The sequence below is a fragment of the Furipterus horrens genome, unplaced genomic scaffold (genome assembly GCF_987537825.1).
Source record: "Furipterus horrens unplaced genomic scaffold, mFurHor1.1.pri manual_scaffold_4, whole genome shotgun sequence".
NCBI lineage: Eukaryota > Metazoa > Chordata > Mammalia > Chiroptera > Furipteridae > Furipterus > Furipterus horrens.
Window position 1 is genome coordinate 176,108,938 of NW_028327174.1, and position 21,327 is coordinate 176,130,264.

General features: G+C 39.3%; 1 protein-coding gene across 1 annotated transcript; it reads right to left on the reverse strand.

The window, feature by feature from the left end:
- Positions 1-1,933: 1,933 nt before the first annotated feature.
- On the reverse strand, positions 1,934-11,256 carry HEMGN (hemogen). Its single transcript, XM_090275930.1, has 4 exons — positions 11,115-11,256; positions 9,294-9,387; positions 4,439-5,451; positions 1,934-2,641 (listed from the first exon to the last, which is right to left on the reverse strand). Exons 1-4 carry the CDS (start codon positions 11,191-11,193, stop codon positions 2,535-2,537), a joined length of 1,293 nt encoding a protein of 430 aa, XP_090132056.1. The 5' UTR covers positions 11,194-11,256; the 3' UTR covers positions 1,934-2,534.
- Between the last annotated feature and the right edge of the window lie 10,071 nt (positions 11,257-21,327).

The following is a 21,327-nucleotide window of genomic DNA, read 5'->3' on the forward strand; positions in this document are numbered from 1 at the left end:
TATCGGACAGCTATAAGCGGGCCAACATCCGAATCATAGGGTTACCAGAAGTTGAAAAAGAAGAACTAGAAATTGAAAATTTATGTGAAAAGATAATGAAGCAGAATTTCCCTAACTTGGGGAAGGAAATAGACTTACAGGTCCAGGAAGCACAGAGAGTTCCAAATAAACTGGACCCAGGGAGAACCACACCAAGACACATTATAATCAAAATGTCAAAAATTAAGGATAAAGAGAGAATCTTAAAAGCAGCGAGAGAGAATAAGAGAACTACATACAAAGGGGTCCCAATAAGACTCTCAGCTGATTTCTCAAAAGAAACTGCAGGCAAGAAGGGACTGGCAAGAAATATTCAAAGTAATGCAAAGCAAAAACCTACAACCACGATTACTCTATCCAGCGAAGCTGTCATTCAGAATAGAAGGGCAGAGAAAGTGCTTCCAGGACAAAGTAAAACTGAAGGAGTTAATCAGATCCAAATTACTGTTATATGAAATGTTAAAGGGACTTGTTTAGGAGAAGGAGGATCAAAGCTATGAACATTAAAATGAAAACTGTATCACAACAACCAACAACAGAAGCTAGGGAATTGAAACAAAGGCAAACTAAGTAGGCAATGAGAGTGGGAAAAGAATTATAGGTGTGGGGAACATATTGGGGGGAGGTCAGTGGGGAGGGGGAAGTGGGGAAAGGGAAGTGAGGAAAGGGAGGGAGATGGTACAGAAATTAAGAAGCATAGTAGGAGGGAGTGGAGTAGATAGGAAGATGTTGAGAAGAACTATATGCACAACCAATGGACATGGACTAAGGAGGGGAACTACTTGAGGTAGGGGGGGTCACTGTGTGGAGGGGAACAAAAGGAAAAGAAATTGGGACAACTGTAATAGCATAAACAATAAAGCATATTGAAAAAAAAAAAAGCAATGGATTGATGTTTCTCTCCCACACATCAATGTTTCTCTCCCGTTCTTTCTCCTTCCTTTCTCCTCTCTCTAAAAATAAATAAATAAAATCTTTAAAAAATAAATAAATATACCTACATCTGATGTCACCCTAGACAGGTGAATAGAAGCCCCAGGGAGGTATCTGAGCATCTGTAATTTTGAAATCTTCCCCAATGGTTCTCATATACTGTGAGGGTTGATAACTGCTGTTCTGTGACATGAATGCTTGAGAGACTGGGATTGTCTTGTTCTTCATTGTAGCCTAGTATCTAGCACAATGCCTACATGGAGAGCTTGTGCAGTTATGCCTTTGCTGAACCAAACTTTATTTGTAGAAATCTCCTTTGAGTCCTCTGTCACAACAGAAGGAAAACTGAAACTAATCTCCCCATGCCCTGAAAAATATACCGGTAGGTTTTCAGATGTCTTTCCACTTATAATAGTCCCTGCTCCTGCCCCCCAGCCTCATGTCATTTTCAGTTAATTCTGACCTTTATCACCAGAAAAATATTCCTAAAAATACTAAAACTGCCACTTCATTGTTCGAAAGCCTCACTTAGTTCCCTATTCCCTAACAAATAAGTGATATACTTCAAAATTCTGTACACTTTAATAATACAAGATTTTCAGCCTGCAAGCCCGCTATTCCACATGGACCCTGCATTAACTGAACATCTTGAATGCTTGAATTCACTCCTCTGTGTCACATACAATAATAATGTTGTTATCGTCACCTTTAATGCATATCCTCTCCATCTTTCAAGTTTTCACTCATGAGTAATTTTTTTCAGGTCATTCAGCAAAAAGTGAGCATTCCCTTTATTGTATCTACTGTCCAAATGGCACTAGCATTTACTATTTTCTTTTATAATTATTTGTTTTCTGTCTTATTCCCTCATAAGGCTAGATTAAATTCCTGGTCAGCAAGGACTATGTTATAGGTTTTCTAACCCTCAAAATGCTTATCATGATGTAGTTCACACAGTTAATCATATAATAATGATTTAATGTACATTTTGCACAAATACAATATATAAAATGTAAAACTAGAAAATCAAAACTCAAATACACAAGTAAACTATATGCAGCACTCCAATATATCTTTGAAGGAGTCACAGAATGATAAGAATTGTTAAAATTAACTAGAAAAACCAACTAAAGCCTGAATAAAAATTTGATGCTATTATTACATTAATAGTTGAACAAAGTTTACAAGAAATCTATATGCTTACTCAAATTTTAAGTATTCAGACTTAATTTTTCTGCTCAAATCAAAGAAATGTTTGCTCTTAGGGTGAAATTATTCAGACCTCCTCTTTCCTATCTTTGAGTCTCCCCATCACTATCTTTATCCCAATATACATATACATACACATACACACATACACACATGCACACACACATACTACAGGATATTGTCTATGTGATTGATCCTGAAAAAATACATTAGTTCTCTTTCAGATATGGTCTATACATGGAAAAAAACACTTCAAATATTAATTGAATATTGTAGAGATTTCTGCAATAATTTGAGAATATCACATGTAACAGGATGTGTATTTTGTTGCACACTGTAATGGCTGAGCATTGTTAAAACAAAACATAACTATAGACGCCATTTTCTGGATGACTCTCTTGAGGAGCATTTGGAATTGCTGGTATCTCTGGTTCTTGTGCTTTAGGTTTTTCTTCCATTTCTGTAAAATCAAATAAGATAGAAACATAGGTTCAATAAATGGTATTGGGACAATTGACTATCCATTTGGAGGGGAAAAAATTACCTCACACCTTGCACAAAAACAAAATTCAGGTTAATTAAAGATTTAAATATTAAAATAACAAATGTTGTGGAAACAGTAGAATGTTCCTATAATCTTAGAATTATAAAAGGCTTTCTAAGCAGATCATAGAGCAGAAACCATAAAGAAAGACAGGTTTGAACAACTAAAATTAAAATTAACATTTTCTCATATACATGGCAAAAAACACTATTAAAGTTAAACCATAAACAACAACTGGAAAAATACTTACAATTTATATGTAGGTAAAGGTTTAATAACTATTACTTAAAAGAGATTTTAAATCAGTCAAGAAAGATTGGTATCCCAAGTATAAAATGGAATAAATATTCAAACAGGCAGTTCTCAAAAGAAAAAATTCAAACTCGTAATAATCATGAAAAGATGTCAAGTAGCATTAGTCATCAAAAAGTGGAAATTAAAACAATTAGTTTTTTAAAGTATATTTTGTTGATTATGTTGTCCCAGTTTTTTTCTCTTTGTTCCCTCTCTCTGCCCAGTACTTCCCTCCAGCAACCCCACCCCCCTTAGTTCATGTCTATGGATCATGCCTGTAAGATCTTTTACTTCACCCTTCCCCATACTGTTCTTAACATCCCCTCTTCTATTTTGTACCTACCAATTATGCTTCTTAATCCCTGCACCATTTCCCCAGTTTTTGGTTTTTTTTTTTTAAGATTAAAAAAAAATTATTCTTAAAAAAAAATTATTTATTATTTATTTGTTTGTTTTATTTTATTTTTAGAGAGAGGGGAAAGAAAGAGAGGGAGAGAAACATTACTGTGTGGTTGCCTCTCACTCGCGCTCCCAACTGGGGACCTGACGTGCAACCTAGACATGTGCCCTGACTGGGAATTGAACCAGCGACACTTGGCTCACAGGCCGACGCTCAATCCACTGAGGCACACCAGCCAGGGCAACCCCATGGTTTATTGCACTTCTCTTTTAGGAGAAAAGAGCAAATAAACTATCAAAGGGATTTCTTTAGGAAAGAATTCCCTGGAGATAGCAATTCCCTGGAAAAAAATGACTGCCAGCCTCAGCCATTTCCTTATAGTACACTCTACAGTACTGCACAAAGAGAAATGAGATTTTCAGTTATGTCCCTAGGCAAGTCAGATTGAAGAAAGGTCACATTATTTGCAAAATGCTATGCTTAGGAGAAAGCTTTTCAGGAACAAACATTAAAATAAAAAGGGTTTCTGGTAAATGGGATAAATCCTAGTAACAGGGATCATACGTATTTTATATCTTTTATCTCCCTCGGTACCTTATTACATGAATTTAGTTGCCTTCTGTTTGCCAGGAAATTTTAATTTTTGAGAAAAACTTTTTTCAATTTTTCTTGTAAATTGAAACTTAATTATCCTTTAAAATATTCTGCACATAATCATCCTATATTGGGTTCATTTCTCTTCACTGGCTGAAGCCTCCCCCGATGGATAGTGTGTACATATACCTACTATACACTTATATTTTCAATTATTTTCTTTTAATTCTTTGGAAATATGCCAAACAGACATTGGTTAAATTAAAAACTAGCCAATGACATTAATGATACCCCTTGAGATAACTGGGGATAACCTAGGATTCTCAAAGGATGTAAAGCACCACTCTGAAGGAGATATACCTATTTGGTGCTCTAATTATAAATAGGAACATGTCATTGACTTGTTGCCTGTGAACAACTCCTACCTTGAGGAAAAACATCTTTAGCATCTTCCTGGTGTGCTTTAGGGTCCTGGCCTTGGGGCCCACCTTCTTCTTGGTTTGGTTCTGGAAAGCATTCTTTAAGCACATTCTTATTTTTATATGCCTTAGTAGAGAGGTCTTCAGGTCCAGGTGTTTCTTGGTGTATTTCAGGTGCACAGTCTTCAGGCCCAGGTGTTTCTTGGTATATGTATATATCAGATGGATATTCTTCAGGAGTAGGCATTTCTTGGATTGTTTTATGAGAGAGGGCTTTAGGCATAGCAATACCTTTAGTATATGCTTTATGAGATAAGTGTTCAGGTTCAACTGTTTCTTGGTATGTTTTTGTAGAAAGGTCTTTAGGCACAGCTATTTCTTGTACTTTAGGAAAAAGGCTTTCAGCTATTCCTTGACCTGGTTCAGTAGTGTCTTCCTCGGGTTCAGCTTCTTTTTGGTATGTTTCAAGAGCATAGCCTTTTGGCACATTTGGCTTGGGGTGTGCTTCAAGAGAGCATCCTTCTGTGTCAGCTCTGTCTTCATATGTTTTAGGAGGAAGGGCTTTGGCTACAGATGCTTCTTCACACATTTTAGGGGAGAGATCTTTGGGTTCAGCTATATCATGGCACATTTTGGAAGAATGACCTTGAATTACAGCTCTTTCTTGGCACATTTTAGGAGAGAGTTCTCCTTGTTCAGCCATATCTTGGCCTATTTCAGAAGGGTGGTTTTGTACTGTTGTTTCTTGGTACTCAGGATTTTTCTGATCTATAATGCTTTCTTGACCTATTCCAGAAAACTTTTTCTTGGCTGCAACTCTTTGTGGGGAGGCTACCGGAGGGAGAGCTTCAGTTACGTTCCTGGGTAACTCATTTTCTTTCTCTGTAGCTGCCAGTGTTTTCTCCATCGTTTCCTTTTCTAATTTTGATTGAGGCTCCACCTTCAGTTCTGTGTTATGTTGTCTCTTTCTGCCTCTTTGATTTCCTTTTCCTGTTCTCTGCCGCTTGTTTTTTTTCTCTCTATGGAGAGATCAGAATTAGTGTCAGCAATGGGGCTACAGAATTCAGGTAAATGCTCAGTAATAACAGTCCCAGTTTCCCACTGCCTTGTTGCACGACCTTTGAACAACTCACTTAATCTCTCTGGGTCTCAGTCTCGTTTGCAACATGAAGGAGCAGTGCTAGATGTTCTCAGATGTCAGGAGAGGAAATGTCCCTCAGGGACCTTTTATCTCCCATACCTTGCTCACCAGGAAGTGTAGGGCGTGTTTTTGAGGGCATTCTGGTTTATACACTAGTCTCTTTGGTTTAGTCTGGATGAGTCAGTCCCACTATGCCCTGGGAAAACCCACACAGTTGTGTTTCTAATATGCTCAGTCCAGGCACCTCTCCTTGTCTGTGTAGCCCACAGGTGGATGATGTATATGGCTTGCTTATCTAATACAGTGTCTTGTGTGAAGAATGCTAAGTAGTTACAACACATCAAATGAGATACTGTAAGCTGGGTCAAGAGCAGCAAAAAAAAAAAAAAAAAAAATTCTTGAGGTTAACAAGCCTGGTAGAAAGGCACGCGTGACCATATATATCATGCCTACTCTGAAGAAACAGCTAGATTAAAGATCTAAAAGATGAAAGCATATGCATGGAAATTGCAACCAATGTCAAATTGTTAGGTACTGCAAGTATAACCAAATACAGGTCACTAATAGAGATGGGCTCAGGGGGGAGAAAAAGTACTGTAAATAAACACTTCATCATTTTTCTAAACCTATTGAAATTCTGTGCCATGCTCCCTGCTCCACCGAGCCTTCTCTCACAGACCACAGGGCTGAAATGCTCTCCCTGCTTACTGTGCCCATACGATTTATTAGGAGGATCATGCTTAAGGCAAGGGAGGGAGGCACAGAGGCTGCCCCAATCTGTAGTTATTCCATAGAAACCTTTTTAAAAAAAAACAAAAAACTAGATATTCTTTGGTGATAAAACCAGTGTCTTTTATTTTTAATATGCTCATTGGTTTTAGAGAGAAAGAAATAGGGAGGGAGGGAGAGGGAAAGGAAGGGAGGGAGGGAGAGAGAGAGAGACAGACAGACAGACATCAAAATGAGGGAGAAACACCATTCTGCTGCCTCCCATATGCACTGGACCAGGGATCAAACCTGCAACCTCTTGGTGTACAGGATGATGCTCTAACTAACTAAGCCACCTGGCCGGGACAAAAGTAGTGTCTTTTATATCTTTGTAGTGATCATAGTTCCTTGCACACCTGAAAAATGTATATATGCCTTATTTTGTGTATGTTTGAAATTTTTCATAATAAAAAAATGAAAAAATTTTTATTATGAAATAATAAAATTATTATTATACCTCACCAAAACCAGTTTAAAGTCAATATAAAAAGCTATATATGTAATGGGGCAGTCAAAATATTAAAAATAAATTAAAAGGAAAGGTAATCTAAAAATGGTGGTATGTCACCTCAGCATTTTGAAGCCTAACTCCAACTAACCGAGGTAAGAAGGTAAATTATAAAGTCCTCATTGTCAACTTATTTGGTTATGAGGTGGATACCATTATCTCCATTTTGCTGATGACAAAACTGAGGCCCAGAGAGAGTGAGTAAATCATCTAAGATCAAATGGCTGGCAAGTGGGGGAGCCAGGCATCCAATCTAGTCATCATGGTTGTAATAGCCAGGCTCTTAGCCATTACATTCTGCTGCTCCTCTGGAACTGCTCGGGTTTCACCATGTGGTATGCTGTAAAGAGAACAGCTCTCAGTAGTATAGAAATGTGTCACTAGAGCAAGACCAGCCAGCTGCTGAGAGGCTCACCAAGGTGTCAGCTACTTCAATGACTTCCTCAGCCTTGGCTCCCTAGCCCAGCAAGCACAGAAACCCAATTCTATCTTCATGCTAAGACTAGCTCCATTTATCGGGGGCAGAGCTCATCAACCAGCTCCGTGAGACTGATATGTCAACCCAAAGACTCATTTTTTTTTTTTTTTAGAAAACTTTATTTTTTCTTCTTTTTAAAAAATGGTTGACACTATTACAGATGTCCCCCATTTTCCTCCCTTTGTTCCCTTTCCCGCCATCTTCACCACACTGTTGTCTGTGTCCATGGACTATGCATACATGCACATATTCTTTGGCTAATCTCTTTGCAGCCCTTCCCACGCCCCCCACTCCTCTGAGATCTGCCAAGGACCCATTTTTAAATGAACAGTGAGAAATGCAAAGTCACACAGCACAGAATACTTGGGTGGACAAATGCACTCCTTCTGTGTAGCGAATACTTGGGAGGCCAATTAATGATCAGAAGGTAGCTTGGCAAGTATAGAATTAGGGGAGTTCATAGGATGCTCCTCAACAGAGTCACCTGCCACAGGACCAAAGTACAGACATTTCTGCTAAAACATAATAAATACATTTCTGCAAATCCTCACTTTCTGAAAAATCATGCACTAAAAGTAACAATACTTATGGAAAAAATAGAGTTGGGGCAAATGACTCAAAACCTGTGCAAACTTTTAATACTAGAAAAAAACAATAATTGGTACCTGAGATAACTTGGGTAGTCCAACAGGTAACTTATTGTGACTGGGGGCTGCCTCGGGAGATAGTTAAAAAATGCACAAAAGCAAAAGTGTAAATGCAGGTTTGCAGGTGCAGAGATCATGCAAATAAGTGTGGCACTGAGCCAGTGGAGCTGCCACGAAATTGGGCACAGAAGGAAGTGCAACCTGCTACCCTTCTCTTGGGAACAGCCCTGGATGCAGGCTGAAAAGTATCCTGCCTATAGAGCAGCCAGGCTGAAGGCTTTTTTTTTCCTGCTAAAGGTTTTTATTCTATTGCCACTATTCTGGTTCTATTGACTAGGAAAAATCATGAATCAACACAACTTCCACATTATACTGACATCTTTCACCTACTAATCAATCATATGTGTGCTAATTGGTATTGTAGCAGAAAAGACAATAGTCAGTCCATATTGGGGGTAGAGGCTCTTTCTTTAGAATAGTGCTTAGATCAGTGGTTCTCAACTGGGGGTGATTTTGCCGCCTCTCTGCCTGCCCCAGAAGACATTTGACCATGTCTGTTGACAATCTGGTTGTCACAACTACAGGGAAGACAGAAGTACTATTGGTCAGAGGTGCTGCTAAACATCCTCAATGCGCAGGACAGCCTCTCAAAGAAGTACCCTGCCTATGGTGTCATTAGTGCCAAGGTACAGACACCATGGCTTCGATGGATGCTGTGCTCCTTGGCTTCTGGCCTCCCCTTTTCCATCTCCAAGCGAGCAACAGCTCTGTTTTCACAACCATATTCTAAATGGATGCAGTTCAATGCTGCTTAATTTACAAACATGTTCTTGTACATGGCTTAGATTGGAGATTTAGGAACTCCCAAACTCTCCTCTCACATCACCCAGTTACAATGTTTTGGTTTCCTCCATGGAGAGTTAATCAGGCTCATTCAATAAGGATTACTAATAGAAAGCTTGGAGAATAAGCTCAGAGATTTCCTCAACTGTGTTTGTATTACCAGAGTGGTTGAACACCAGGCCTCTCTATAATATACTTTGATTGCCTGGTGTTACAATTAAAAGAGACCAGAGATAAAATTCTGTTCCCACCACTTTACTAGCTGTGTGACTTGAGGCAAGAGATACAACCCATTGGACTCTTAGTTTCTTTTTTCTTTTCTTTTCTTTTTCCTTTTGGAAACAAGGATAACAGCTTCTGATCTACAGGATTATTGGAACAATAAAATATAGTGTGTGAAAGTGCTCAGCAGTAGTTGGCACATAGCATTTGCTGGATAAATATCAGTTCTCTTTTTCCTCGCAAGGATACCATACCCAAATTGCCATTGTGAAGTTTGCTTTTCTTGTGCTTCAGCTTTTCTTTTTCTGAGTTGCTCTCTGTTTCGCAGACTCCAAGTTCCAATGACATCTGTAGGATCAAAATGAAAGTTACAGGAGATAGATGAACTGTGACACTAATCAGCAAGAGCCCTTTGGCAAAGTGATGGAATCCCTATGCTGGGTGTCTACTTTCTCCTAGCTTTTTGGGGACAAGGACTCTACTTTATTTATCCTTCTACTGCCAAAGAATGCCTAGGAGCGAACAGTAAAGATTTTTAAATGAAAAGGTCAGTATTTGTATGTAACTGTGCTACCAACCTATTAATTTCTTCAAAATAAATTTTACATGTCGTACAAACATAAAAGAAAAAAAAAAATCAACCACGTTCTGCCATCCTTAACATTACAACCTGTTTTCATTTTATTCTTCATATCTATCTAGTTCCTATATTATACAAAATTATAAAGAAAGCATATAGCAGTTTTATCATTTATTAAATTATATCAGAAATATGTTCCATGATCTGGTCTTCATAATTATAACTTTAATGACTGCATAATACTTAATCAAGTTGATGCATTCTCATTTACTCATTCATTCCATTTGTATTGGACATATAGGTTGTTGCCAGTTTTTTTTTTTTGTTTTTTTTTTTGTCATTGTAGATCAAACTATAATAAGCATACTCATGAATATAGCTTTCTTTGAGGGGGGCAGTTTTTCTGTAGGATAGTGTTTCTCCAAGTTCTTTGGATTATGAAAAGTATCATCAAAAATGTTCTGCCTCCATCCATGTTTGAGGAAGGTGAGCGGGTCTTTGACGTAAAATTTATCAGAACCTGTGGAGTGATAGCAAATTTGCACTGGGGCTCCCAAAAGATAGAGCATGCCCCTTACACCCTGGTGCCTTTTGTTCTTAGGACAGAAGTTATTAATGATAAACTTGGGTGGGGAAAAGTTATATCTTTACTTTTACCAATCTCTAATTAAAATTACTATTTCCTTCAACTATGAATGTAGGTAACAAACCATGGTAGTTTTAGTAGTATGTGACTTTGTCACCAAAAGAAATTACAGATTTTTTTTTCATCTAACATTACAGTTGTTCGAGATACCTTGAAATATCATTTATTTGAGATGATAGATTTGACTTCATACAATCATTACTAGATTTACCATTAGATCTTGTATTCAATGCATCTATAAATAAGCACGTATGTCACAATAGCACAGTTTTTCATTTTGACAAGTGTATCTCAATTGTTTCCTTTGGAAGCCTATGTATTTACTTTTCTGTATTTAAAATATTACTCTAAGAAGGAATCTCAGGGTTCATCAAAATGCCAAAGGGAGCCATGGCACAAAAAAATTATGAAAACACTGTCTCAAGTCCTAGGATTCTGCAAAACATTTTGAGAAATGCAGCTCTAGGATAGACCTAATGAGTAAAATTAGTGAACCAAAAGAATAAGCATTATTGTTCTTGCAACTTATTGCTATAGCTCCCAAAAGTTATACCGAATCTACACTACCAAAGAAGTATACAGTTGTACTTACCACAACCATCCAGCATTGGGCATTTTCATTATCTTTCATTTAAATCTATTTCTTATTGATAATTTACTTATTATTTTCTTGTGTTTCTCTGGCTTATAAGAATCTTAGCACTAGAAGACACCTCAGGAAGTTATACAGCCCGATTCTTCCCACCTGTGGTTATATGAGTGTACTCAATCATGCCCTTTTTTCCATAAAAAAAGAGGAAAATAATCATTGCCCCAATTCTTCCCAACAGCTACAACCTCTTTTGTTACCTGGAACGTGGTTCTTTTCTTGATGAAGATCAGGTGTCTGATGGGGCGTCAAATGAGATTGGTTCTTTCCCAAATCCATCTTGCTGCAATACCTTCCTGCTATTTGGTCTGACTTCCTCAAGTTGCCTTTTTAAAAAATATATCAAAAGCAAACAACGGTTAAAAAAAACACACACACATAGACACACAAGTTCACTTGACTTCCCGCCTAAAAGTTTTATCTGGTTGGACCACAGCTGCTGGCTAGTTCTACTTTCTTTATCAGACTGCACAGGTGTGAGTAGGGGTCATGGCTGCTACTATGCACTCATAGTCCAGCACAGTTAGTGGTTATACAGGAGCCCCATGACCCCAGCCTGGTATGGCACAGCCTCCAGTTCAGCAGCCATTTGGTTTTGTCTGCCAAGAAGTGCCCAAGTCTGAAGTTGTTTTACACATGGAGATGGCATAGTGTAGAAAAAACACTAGGTCTATGATCTAACCAGATCCATGTCCTAGAACAAGTCACCCACTCCTTTCCGTGGCTCTCTTTCTTTATTTGCAAAATGGGTAAAAATAGTTCCTGACTTGCAAACCTCACACAGTTCTTGTGAAAATAATGAATATGAAAATCATAAAGTGTGCCACAGAGATGTGCAATTAATCTTACATCATTTTTCTGCCTGTGGCTTTTTTTTTCTTCACCTTAATCTGTTGCAAACTAATGTAAAGTCTGGCTGTATATGCTGTTATAGACATAGAAAATAGGAATTCAAAGCAAACTTGGGCCCTTTTCTGCTAACCCAATCATTTACAAGTGACTCAAGATAACTAGTGGAACCCACTGTTACTCATCCAGGGAAGGTCAAAAAGCATAATCTAATGAACATATCACCACATTATGTCACACAACTGAAGTTGAAGCAAAAGGAATCACCCCATTTCCAATCAGTTACCCCACTGGTAAAGGCAAAAGATACAGGGAACCACAGCTGTTCAACTAAGGAAGGAACACTGAACACCTTCTGATACCTGCAGCCAGTCTGGGAGCTGCGGGGTCAACAATGTGTCCTGGAGTCACAGACTGAATTGGAGAGAGTTTTGATTCCAGTGTTGCCACATTCCCTAATTCAGTGACCTTAGGCAAGTTAGTCATGAAGCCACTTTACCTCTCTGCATCGTGGGGACAATATCTTCATCTTCCTCATGGGGTTACTGGGATGACTGAATTGAATAATCTGTATAAGGCTTTTTATGTGCCTGACATGTTGAATTTGCTTAATTGTTAGTTGCTTTTGTTAATAGTAAAAATATAGTAGCCAGATTTTGGAAAACCAAGTCATAGTTTAAATGCATTTAAGAAACAGAAATTTTGAAAGGGATCCTTCATAATATGAATAGGTGCCCCTACTTCCATAGACTCTTTAAAATTTCTTAAATTTTATTTATTGATGAGAGAAAGAGAAAGAGACATTGATTTGTTCTTTCACTTATTTGTACATCCATTGGTTGTTTCTTGTATGTGCTCCGACTGGGGTTTGACCCCACAACCTTGGCGTATTGGGACAATGCTCTAACCAACTGAGCCACCCAGCCAAGGCTCCACAGACTCTTAAGGCATTAGAACGGAGAGAGCCTCTGGGACCATATAGTCCTTCTCGCTATTTTATAAACAAAGAAACTGAGAACTAAAGAAGTATTTACCTGTCCCAAATTTTCTTACTTAATGCTGGCAGCACCTCTTACTGATTATACTAAGATGGGCTATCTTCTTTTGCTTGATCTTGCCTGGGTATGAAAATGTATGTGTGTTGTGAACATACATATTGAAAAGTATTGAGAATTACATAACACACACACACAGGTACCCATCACCAAAACATAACATTGTTTTTAATGAGCAGATCTTAATGCTTTAGCTTTAAGTTTCTCAGTTCCTCATCTTCTTCACAAGTCTCCATCTAAAAATTCAGGTAAGTTCAGGGAGTGCCTATTCAAAGGAGTCCTGTAGGGAATGGAAGGCATGCTTTGTGGCTTATCTCTAGATTATTTTTTGATTTTCAGAGAGAGGGTTCTAAAAAATCAAATGAAAATTAAAAGAAGCGTTGAAGATTAGAAAATAATAGCATTTTATAATTTAAACTTTCAGTTTTAATATTGGTGCCTTTATTTGAGTTGTTTTAGTTCTTTCTGGTTAGGTTGTTTCTTATGAAAGCTCAATAGACCTTATAGAATACTTCTGGCGTACCTTACAGAAGATGTGGAAGTACTTTGTAAATAGAATTATCCTTACTCAGAGTTTATAACACCCATTTCAACGACTCAACAAACCTACTGAATAACCACTCTGTACCACATACTGAGCAAGGCTGTCAAGCCACGAAGATGAACAGACGTAGCCCCTGAGTTCTAGGTACTGTAGGTTCACAGAGAAATGTATACATCTTTATCGTAAGAAAATATTTATATTATTTATTCCCTTTGCAACCTTCCTAAGTTGATCCCACCCCTGCCTCATGTTCTCTGTATCTAGGAGCAGAATGTGGAGGGACTATAAGAGGGTGGGGTCCCAAGTTAACAGTTAATTAGGGAGGCAATATTGGGTGGAGGGGGCCAGTGGAGGAGGGACTTTGAAGCAAACTAGATTGGAAGTTCAGGCAAGGTGTCTCTTGTGTGATAAGCAGGCCAGAGCAGGAACTTGTCTGGGACAAAAATAGCCACACTGTAAGTTCACAAGCCATAGTTCATTGTCCCTTCTCTCTGTAGAATACTCTAGAGTCATTGTCAGAATGTGAGCTGTTAGGCCTTAACAAGTGCTGCCTTGTTCTAGAGTTATTTGCATAAATATACGAAACCTTCCTCTAGGCCACAAACTCTCAGACTCGCCTCTCTATTTCCACAGTATAGTCTAGTGGGAGGCTTGGCCCACAGTTGTCCCCATAAACGCCCTCAGTCCTGTGTGCAGGGCCAGCTTCATGAACATGTAGCCTGTGAAAGGGCCTCATACACCTGGAGAGGCTGATATGACTGTAACCTAATGATAGTAATAACAGCATCTGTTCTAGGACTTCCGATCATTATTCGTTGGCACTGTCCCATGTGCTGGAGGTGTAGCAGTTAAATGGCAAAGTCCCTGTCTGTACAGAGCCTGCAGTCTAGTGGGATGAGATAAACAATATGCAAATAAATAAAATATGGTACATATCAGATGGTGATAAGTGCTTTGGAGAAAAGCGAGCAGGGGATGACAGAATGGGGAATGAAGGAGAAAAGTTGATGGTGTTTGCTATTTTAAGTCAGAGGGTCAGGGAAGGCTTTACTGATGGGAGATAACTGAGTAGAAATGAAGGAAGTGAGGGGCCAGCCAGACTGATATCTGGGAGGGCACCCTGGCAGAGAGGCACCAACAAATGGCCTGAGGTGAGGGAGTGACTTGGTACCTCTTGTGAGGATTTCTACTCTGATTGAGATGCATAGTCATGGGATGATTTTGAACAGAGGAGGGATGCGACCTGGCTTATATTTTTAAAGGATTGTTTTGGCAACTGTGTGGTGAACACAGGGGAGGAGGTGGAATCAGGGATATGAGTTAGGTTTTGCAGTAATCCAGGCGAGAAACTTGGACTGTGACAGTGGTGGCGAAATGGTCAGACTCTGGAACAGCTTGTAAATTGGACATTGCGTGAAAGATTAAAGAGTCAAAAATAATGACAAAGATTTTGGTCTGAGCAATGGGAAGAATGGAGTTACCATGAACAGAGGAGAGAGACTGGGAGAAGCAGGACTGCAAGAGATGATCAGGAGTCTTGTTCTGGACATGCTAACAGGTTAGGGAGAAAACAGCAAAGGAGCAGCAGAGGAAAACCAGAAAAGTGTAGTGTCCTGGAAGCCAAGTGGAAAAATGTTTCAAGGAGGAGGGAGTGATCAACTGTATCAAATTTTGCTAATAGGTAGAGGAAGGATTGAAAATTGTCCTAACAATTTAATTCAATTCGATATAGACTGTAGAGCCCTGAGAGGTTAAATGGTTTGGCCAAGGGCGTAGACAGGACCAGCTACATAATTTGCACGGTCCAGCACAAAATGAAAATGCAGAGGTCCTCCTTCAAAAATTAAGAATTTCAAGACAACCACAGAAGAAAACTAAACCCAGCACAGGGGCCCTACTTTCATAAAGATCTTACTGGATCCTTGCAGTAAACTTAGGAAATAGTTATTAAATATTATCATTTTTCAGATCATGACACTGCTTGCTCAGGCTGCTTTGTCTGTGGAGTAGCCCATTCTTTGTCTCACTGCTTCACTAATAAACTCACTTTTACCTTAAACTAAACACACACACACACACACACACACACAAAAACACACACTCAGAGTACAGAGCGATTTAACTAACGTCACAGAGCTAGACTGGTAGTTTGAGCCTGGAACCTAAGCCATCGACTCCAAGGCTGGCCTTCTTTCGACTAGCCCAAACTACCTGTTGAGGAGAGAATTGCTTTCTTTCCTCCTGACCCATCTGGAGAAGGTTTAAGTATTGAGGACTTGCTCGTGCATTTCAGAGGCCTGATTGAACTGGGTAGATGTGGGAGGGAAGGAAGCAAGTTGCGAAGAACTCTTGTCCTTACAATGGGGATGAAGAGGGAGCACTAGGTACCATTATGACCTGATAAAAGTGCCCCAGACCTAATGTAGTTTTAGGCTATATTGATAAAATTACAGTGCTCTGAAACCAGGGAGATCAGAGTCCTGCTACACTTTGGTTTGTCATTCCATACCTGGAGTGTTATACTGTGAAGACCAGGTGAACAGTATATGAAAACATGTACTAAAAGAGACTCTCCTATTTCCTGGCTGTGTAATTTGGGGGAAATCACTCAATTCTTTCCAATCTTGTTTCTCCCCTTGTAAAAAGTAATAGCTAGCAGGGATTCTATGAGAATAAAAGTGATCATGAGTGATTTTTATAAAATGAAAAGCATTGTGCAGACAGAGGTGCCATGAACTTGGGAGGTGTTAATAGTATTATTAGCATGTTCTAATGATGCACATGGACACTTTCCTTGGGGGCATTTGGGTGGAAAAGACGAAAGAGGGAAGATATTGTACACTTCTTTTTCTTAGTGTTCCTTCCTTGCTAAAATGCTTTTTCAAAGTGTTGACTTCTTTTCAAAGAGTGGGGCTAGCTTTGCTTCCCTAAGTGGGGAAGGAGAGTTTCTTCTTTCCCTCCCTCACAGTCTGCTGGTGCATGATAAATGCGTCTGTCTCTGCTAACACAGATGCTGCTGTACCCATACAGATAACATGTTCTCGAACTTTAGAATGGCTGTAGCCTGACTTTCAATCTAGTTTGTGCCAAAGTCTTTCCTCTGGCCTCCTCCACTAATAGTACCTTCTATTTCTTAATGTGTAGACAATTTTGCACCTCTGGATAAACCTTAGTGAGTAGTCATTTGTCTGGGGAAGAACAATCTGCTCCCACATTGGGCCACTGTCACATCCCTACCCTTTCATTCCTGAACTTCCTGCGTGAACAATGTACTCTCATTCTACCTTTTTTTCCCACACCACTTAGTTATTCCTTCACGACTGCACTCACTTTTTCTTCCACATGTTTTTCTGCCACAAGTCATCAGTGGCTTCCTAAGAGCCAAGTCCAGTGATGTCTTCTCAGTTTTCTCTCTCTGACCTTGCTGTGGCTCATAAGTCCTCTGATAACATCTACCCTCCTTGAAACCTGCTCTGCTGTTGGCATCCATGGCAGTGTGTTCTTCACCTCTCTTCCTCCTCATCCTTTGTCACAGGCTTCTTTTTCATTCCTCTAGACGTGGGGAGGGTTTCCCAAGGAGGATGCCCTCATCCTTTTCTCTTTGTACTCTCGCCCTTCTTAGACATCAATCCAATATATACCTTTAACTATCACCTCTATGCAGATATCTCCTAAATAAATATCTGAGTTCTAAGATCATATTTTAAAGGGTCTCTTGGATATCATTCATCATCTGAATACCCCACTGCACCTCAAAATTAGCAAAAAGCAAATATATTTCCCCCCTAAAGCCAGTCTCCTCTGTGCTTTATTTGTGCTAGACCAGGTGCACCACACTCCTGGTCATCTAGTTCTGAGCCTTCAGAATTGTCTTTGACTCTGCATCTCACACCCAGTTGGACACAATTCTGTGAGTTCATCTTGCCAGCATCCTACAGGCTCATTCCCTTCTTTTTTGTCCCATACCATCATCTGAGACAGGGACCTCAACTTCTTATTAAACATATTGGAAAAGCTTCCTAAGTGGTTTGTCTGCTTTCACCTCCCTTCACCCCCCCCACCGATGCCACCATGTACAAATAGCCAGGACAATCCCCCTATATGTAGCTCTGAACAGGTCCAGTGTAACCTGTAGAATAAAGACTAAAAGTCTCAGCCTGGTATTTAAAGAGACCTTCCCAATATTCTCTAAAACATTATTATCCTGAAAATACCCAATATTCCAATTAAACAGAGCTACTTACCCACCTTATTTGGCCTTGATTCTAACACCCGCAGTATCTTTAATCATGCCTCCTGGCTGTTTGGTGTTCTTCCCTTGTGTCTGCTCATCAAGAGAGTGGGTGCTTTCATCACAAAGCCTTTGGAGATGATAATGATGATGGTGAGGATAAGTTAGCCACTCTGCTAACTGACATTTTGCATACATTATCTGATTCAGTTCCTCCAACTAATATTATCCCTATTTTACTGATAAGGAATTATTGTTTAAAAAAGGTAGGTTACATCCCAAAGTCACATAAGCTCATAAGTGCCAGAGTAAGGGCTCAAAACCAAAAGATGGGAGTCAAAGAAGTCTTTCTGGAACAGATGATTTTGAGCATAGTTTTGAAGGGTGACTAGGAATTAACTACTGAGACACAGCAAGGCTAAGAGGAAACAAACACAGGCTCTGGAGTCAAATCTAAGTTTATTCAAATTAGGTTCTGTAAGACCTTGGACGAGTTACTTAAAATCTTCCAGCCTCATTTCCCTCATATAGAATGGACATTGTAACGCATACTTTTCATGACTGTTATGCAAATTTAGAATGATGACCTATGCAAAACGTCCAGCACACAGCAGACCTTAATGCACTGGCTGTTATTATGATTGTTCATATCTCAATAAGTGAAACAGGACTACTAAATAATAAAACTAGGGAAGGCATTAGAGTTATTTTATCGACAAGGAAATGGAGACCCAGAGAGAGGCCACTGTCACATAGATTCAGTGCCAGTTGGAAGTGGAAACCAAATCTTCTGAAGAGTTCACCATTTTCCCTTTACTTACCTGGTGTTCCAAATTCTTCCATCTACATGCCAATCTACCTCATTCCCTAGCTTAAGGAAGTATTTCCCAAACTTTACAATTGTATATGGTCCATGTTTGTAATTTTTGTCATATTCTTTTAGTAGCATCTTCTGTATTATTATTTACTTAATATTTTTCTTCAAATAAGCTTATTTCAACTAAAAATATTAAAAATGAAAATTTTATATCACCATCATAAATGGAAAACCAACAATATCACCTATGAAATTACAGGTCTGTGGTATGATAATTTGAAGTCACATTAAAATAAATATCAAACTATTAAAATATAAAATCTTTCATCTATAATTATCCATACTTCCCTGAGTAAAATACATGCTGCATCTTGGGAAATGCAGACCTATGTAATTAATCAATGAATTCTTTTCATTTCACAGAACTTTTAGATCACCTTCAAATCTATCCTAAAGCCAAACTGCCCTTAGCAGTGAGTGCTTTATAATTTGGAAGGAACAGAGCAAAAGGCCCAACCCACTTCCCAGCCTGTCGTGGACCCACTGTTATTCATGTCAGATACTCTCAGTGGCATCCCTAGTTGAAAACCAGCTCCTGTTTTTGCTGTTTCTTCACCCATTGGAGTTTTAGCTACTGTGGTATAAAATATGTACTAAAACCTAATGATGCTTTAGTCCCACTTGTTTGGAAACTTCAACTCCCTGCTTCCAGCATATTCTATCCCCTGGACTTGGAGTTTAGAGTCACAGTAACTTGGATCAGGCCCTGCCTGAAAGGGACCACCACTGAGGCATTGTAACCTTCCACATGGCTCAGCCCTTACAAGGTACACATTCAGTAGTCATCACCTGAACCAATCAAGGTAGAGGTGCTTCCGTCTAGAATTGCTGCCACTAGGTGGACATCAATGGCAATTGCACCATTCTCACCTGTCAACTAGGTCCTGAGCTTTGGCTCTCCCACTTACCCTGGAGGCAGCCTGCTTGCTCCCTAATTCTTTGACACTGTGTTCTCTCTCCCTCCACGTCATCCTCTGGGCGATTTAGCAGTTGGGGATGTTTGCATGGCAAACACTTAGCTAATTGTTATTCCATCACAATCTGTTCAACAAATGGTAGGCTCTTTGTATTTTGTGTGTGTATGTGGTGTGTGTGTGTGTGTGTGTGTGTGTGTGTTTTAGTGACACTCTGGTTGTATTTTTAGCTGAGTTGGAGAGGGAAGGAATTAGTTACTTTAGCAGGCAAAAAATTGTATTGCCAGGTCTTTTTGGCCTGGCATTCTCCTAAGTGGCTTTGAGCACCTTTAACAGATGGAGCTCAGGACAGGCTCAGATATGATTTTATCAGCATATATCCTGGGCAAGTTCTGTGTGAGGATGAAGACTTCCTTTGTGCTTCTTTATGTTCTGCATTGTCACCATTTATTGTTAGTCTCTCATCTCATTTCAAGGAAGGCAGCCTGGCTCAGCCATGACAGACACCTGTGTGGGAGTCATGTAGCAAAGACTGATGTTCCACTAAAAGAAAAGAAGGTGGCAGGCCTGGTCCAGCACTCTGCAATGAGCTCCCTCCCCATCAGTAAGGGCACATTTTATTCTAACACTTAAGTGTCAGAATGTTCTTGGTAATGGGGAGAGAAATTAAAACAAACCCAGACAGAATAGCCATTCTCAACGACTGCCAACAACACCCAGAATTACCCATAATTCTATCTGAAGGGCCTGGGACTTCTTCACGAAACAAAAATAGGATGTTATATGTTATTATTCATAGACTTTATCATTGAAATTTGGCACTGCACTTCACTTCTCAGAAAACATTAACTAATAGAAGCAACTATTACCCAGAAGAGTGTGTGGGGCAGTGGACAGAGCATGGACTCTTGGGTCAGGAGATAGGTAGGGTATCTATTTCCACAGAGCTGCTCTTAGCTTCTGTTTTTACCCAGTTCAGATGTGTATACAATACTTTGTTCTCATGCAAGGAGGCTGGGAGAATCTTGTCAGACTAAACTTAAATAACTTGGTCCATCCCACCAAGGCAGGTTTTTCTTTCCAGAAAATTACACACCTACTGTGACCTATGGAAAACTCTATTCCCATATCACACCACCAAATATGGCACCCAATGAGATTGACTCATCTCTCTGAGGAGGGACAAATAGAGTGAATCTTCACTAATCAAGCCAGTCCATTTAATTCCCCTTTAGTGGGAATTAAATTAAGATCTCAATAATACATGATGACAGTTCTACTTTCTAGACTTACAGAGAAATTATGACCCTAGCTCTAAATCCTACTTATCTCTGACAGAGGAAATGAACAACTGATCAAGTAATAGAGTTGCCACGTTGTAGGGAGTAGGGGTGGAAAGAATAGATTGATGACTAGGTGATGGAATAAGTAAGTGGTGGGCTGGAGACTTTTTGGTAAATCAGACAGATTCTGGGCTGAGCAAAAGAGCTATTTATTTTGGAAATTACTTGTAAGCTGATGATTGTACTTTATGGAGTTCCATGAGTCTGGAACAGAGTAAACACTAAGTTTCATCGAATTTCATAGCTTTAATGTCATCTAGTCAAATTTCCCAAGAGATGCCTGAAAGCCCTCTCCAGACTCAATTTGCTAGAGAATGTCTTTTATTTTAAACATTTAGTTAAAGAAAAAGAAGCAGAGATTTTTAAAGTAACCCTCATATGTTATACTTCTGTTTACTACTGCATGACCCCAGGAAATTTGCTTCATTTTTATGGACCTTTGCTCAAAATGTGACCTTGGGCAAGCCACTTCACCTCTCCAGATATTTGTTTCCTTATCTATAAATAATAACCCTAGCTCTGCCTTGCTTGCCCCACAGGGTGAGTAACAGACTAAAGAAGATAGGAATGGAAGTGTCTTGGTAACCATAGGCATGGTAT

Excerpts from the sequence above, each read along its gene's own strand:
- HEMGN (XM_090275930.1), bottom strand. The coding sequence starts at position 11,193 with ATGGATTTGGGAAAGAACCAATCTCATTTGACGCCCCATCAGACACCT. Across the intron at positions 9,388-11,114 it reads AGAAAAGAACCACGTTCCAG|ATGTCATTGGAACTTGGAGT; the intron begins GTAACAAAAGAG and ends TTGATCCTACAG. Across the intron at positions 5,452-9,293 it reads ACTTCACAATGGCAATTTGG|AGAGAAAAAAAACAAGCGGC; the intron begins GTATGGTATCCT and ends ATCTCTCCATAG.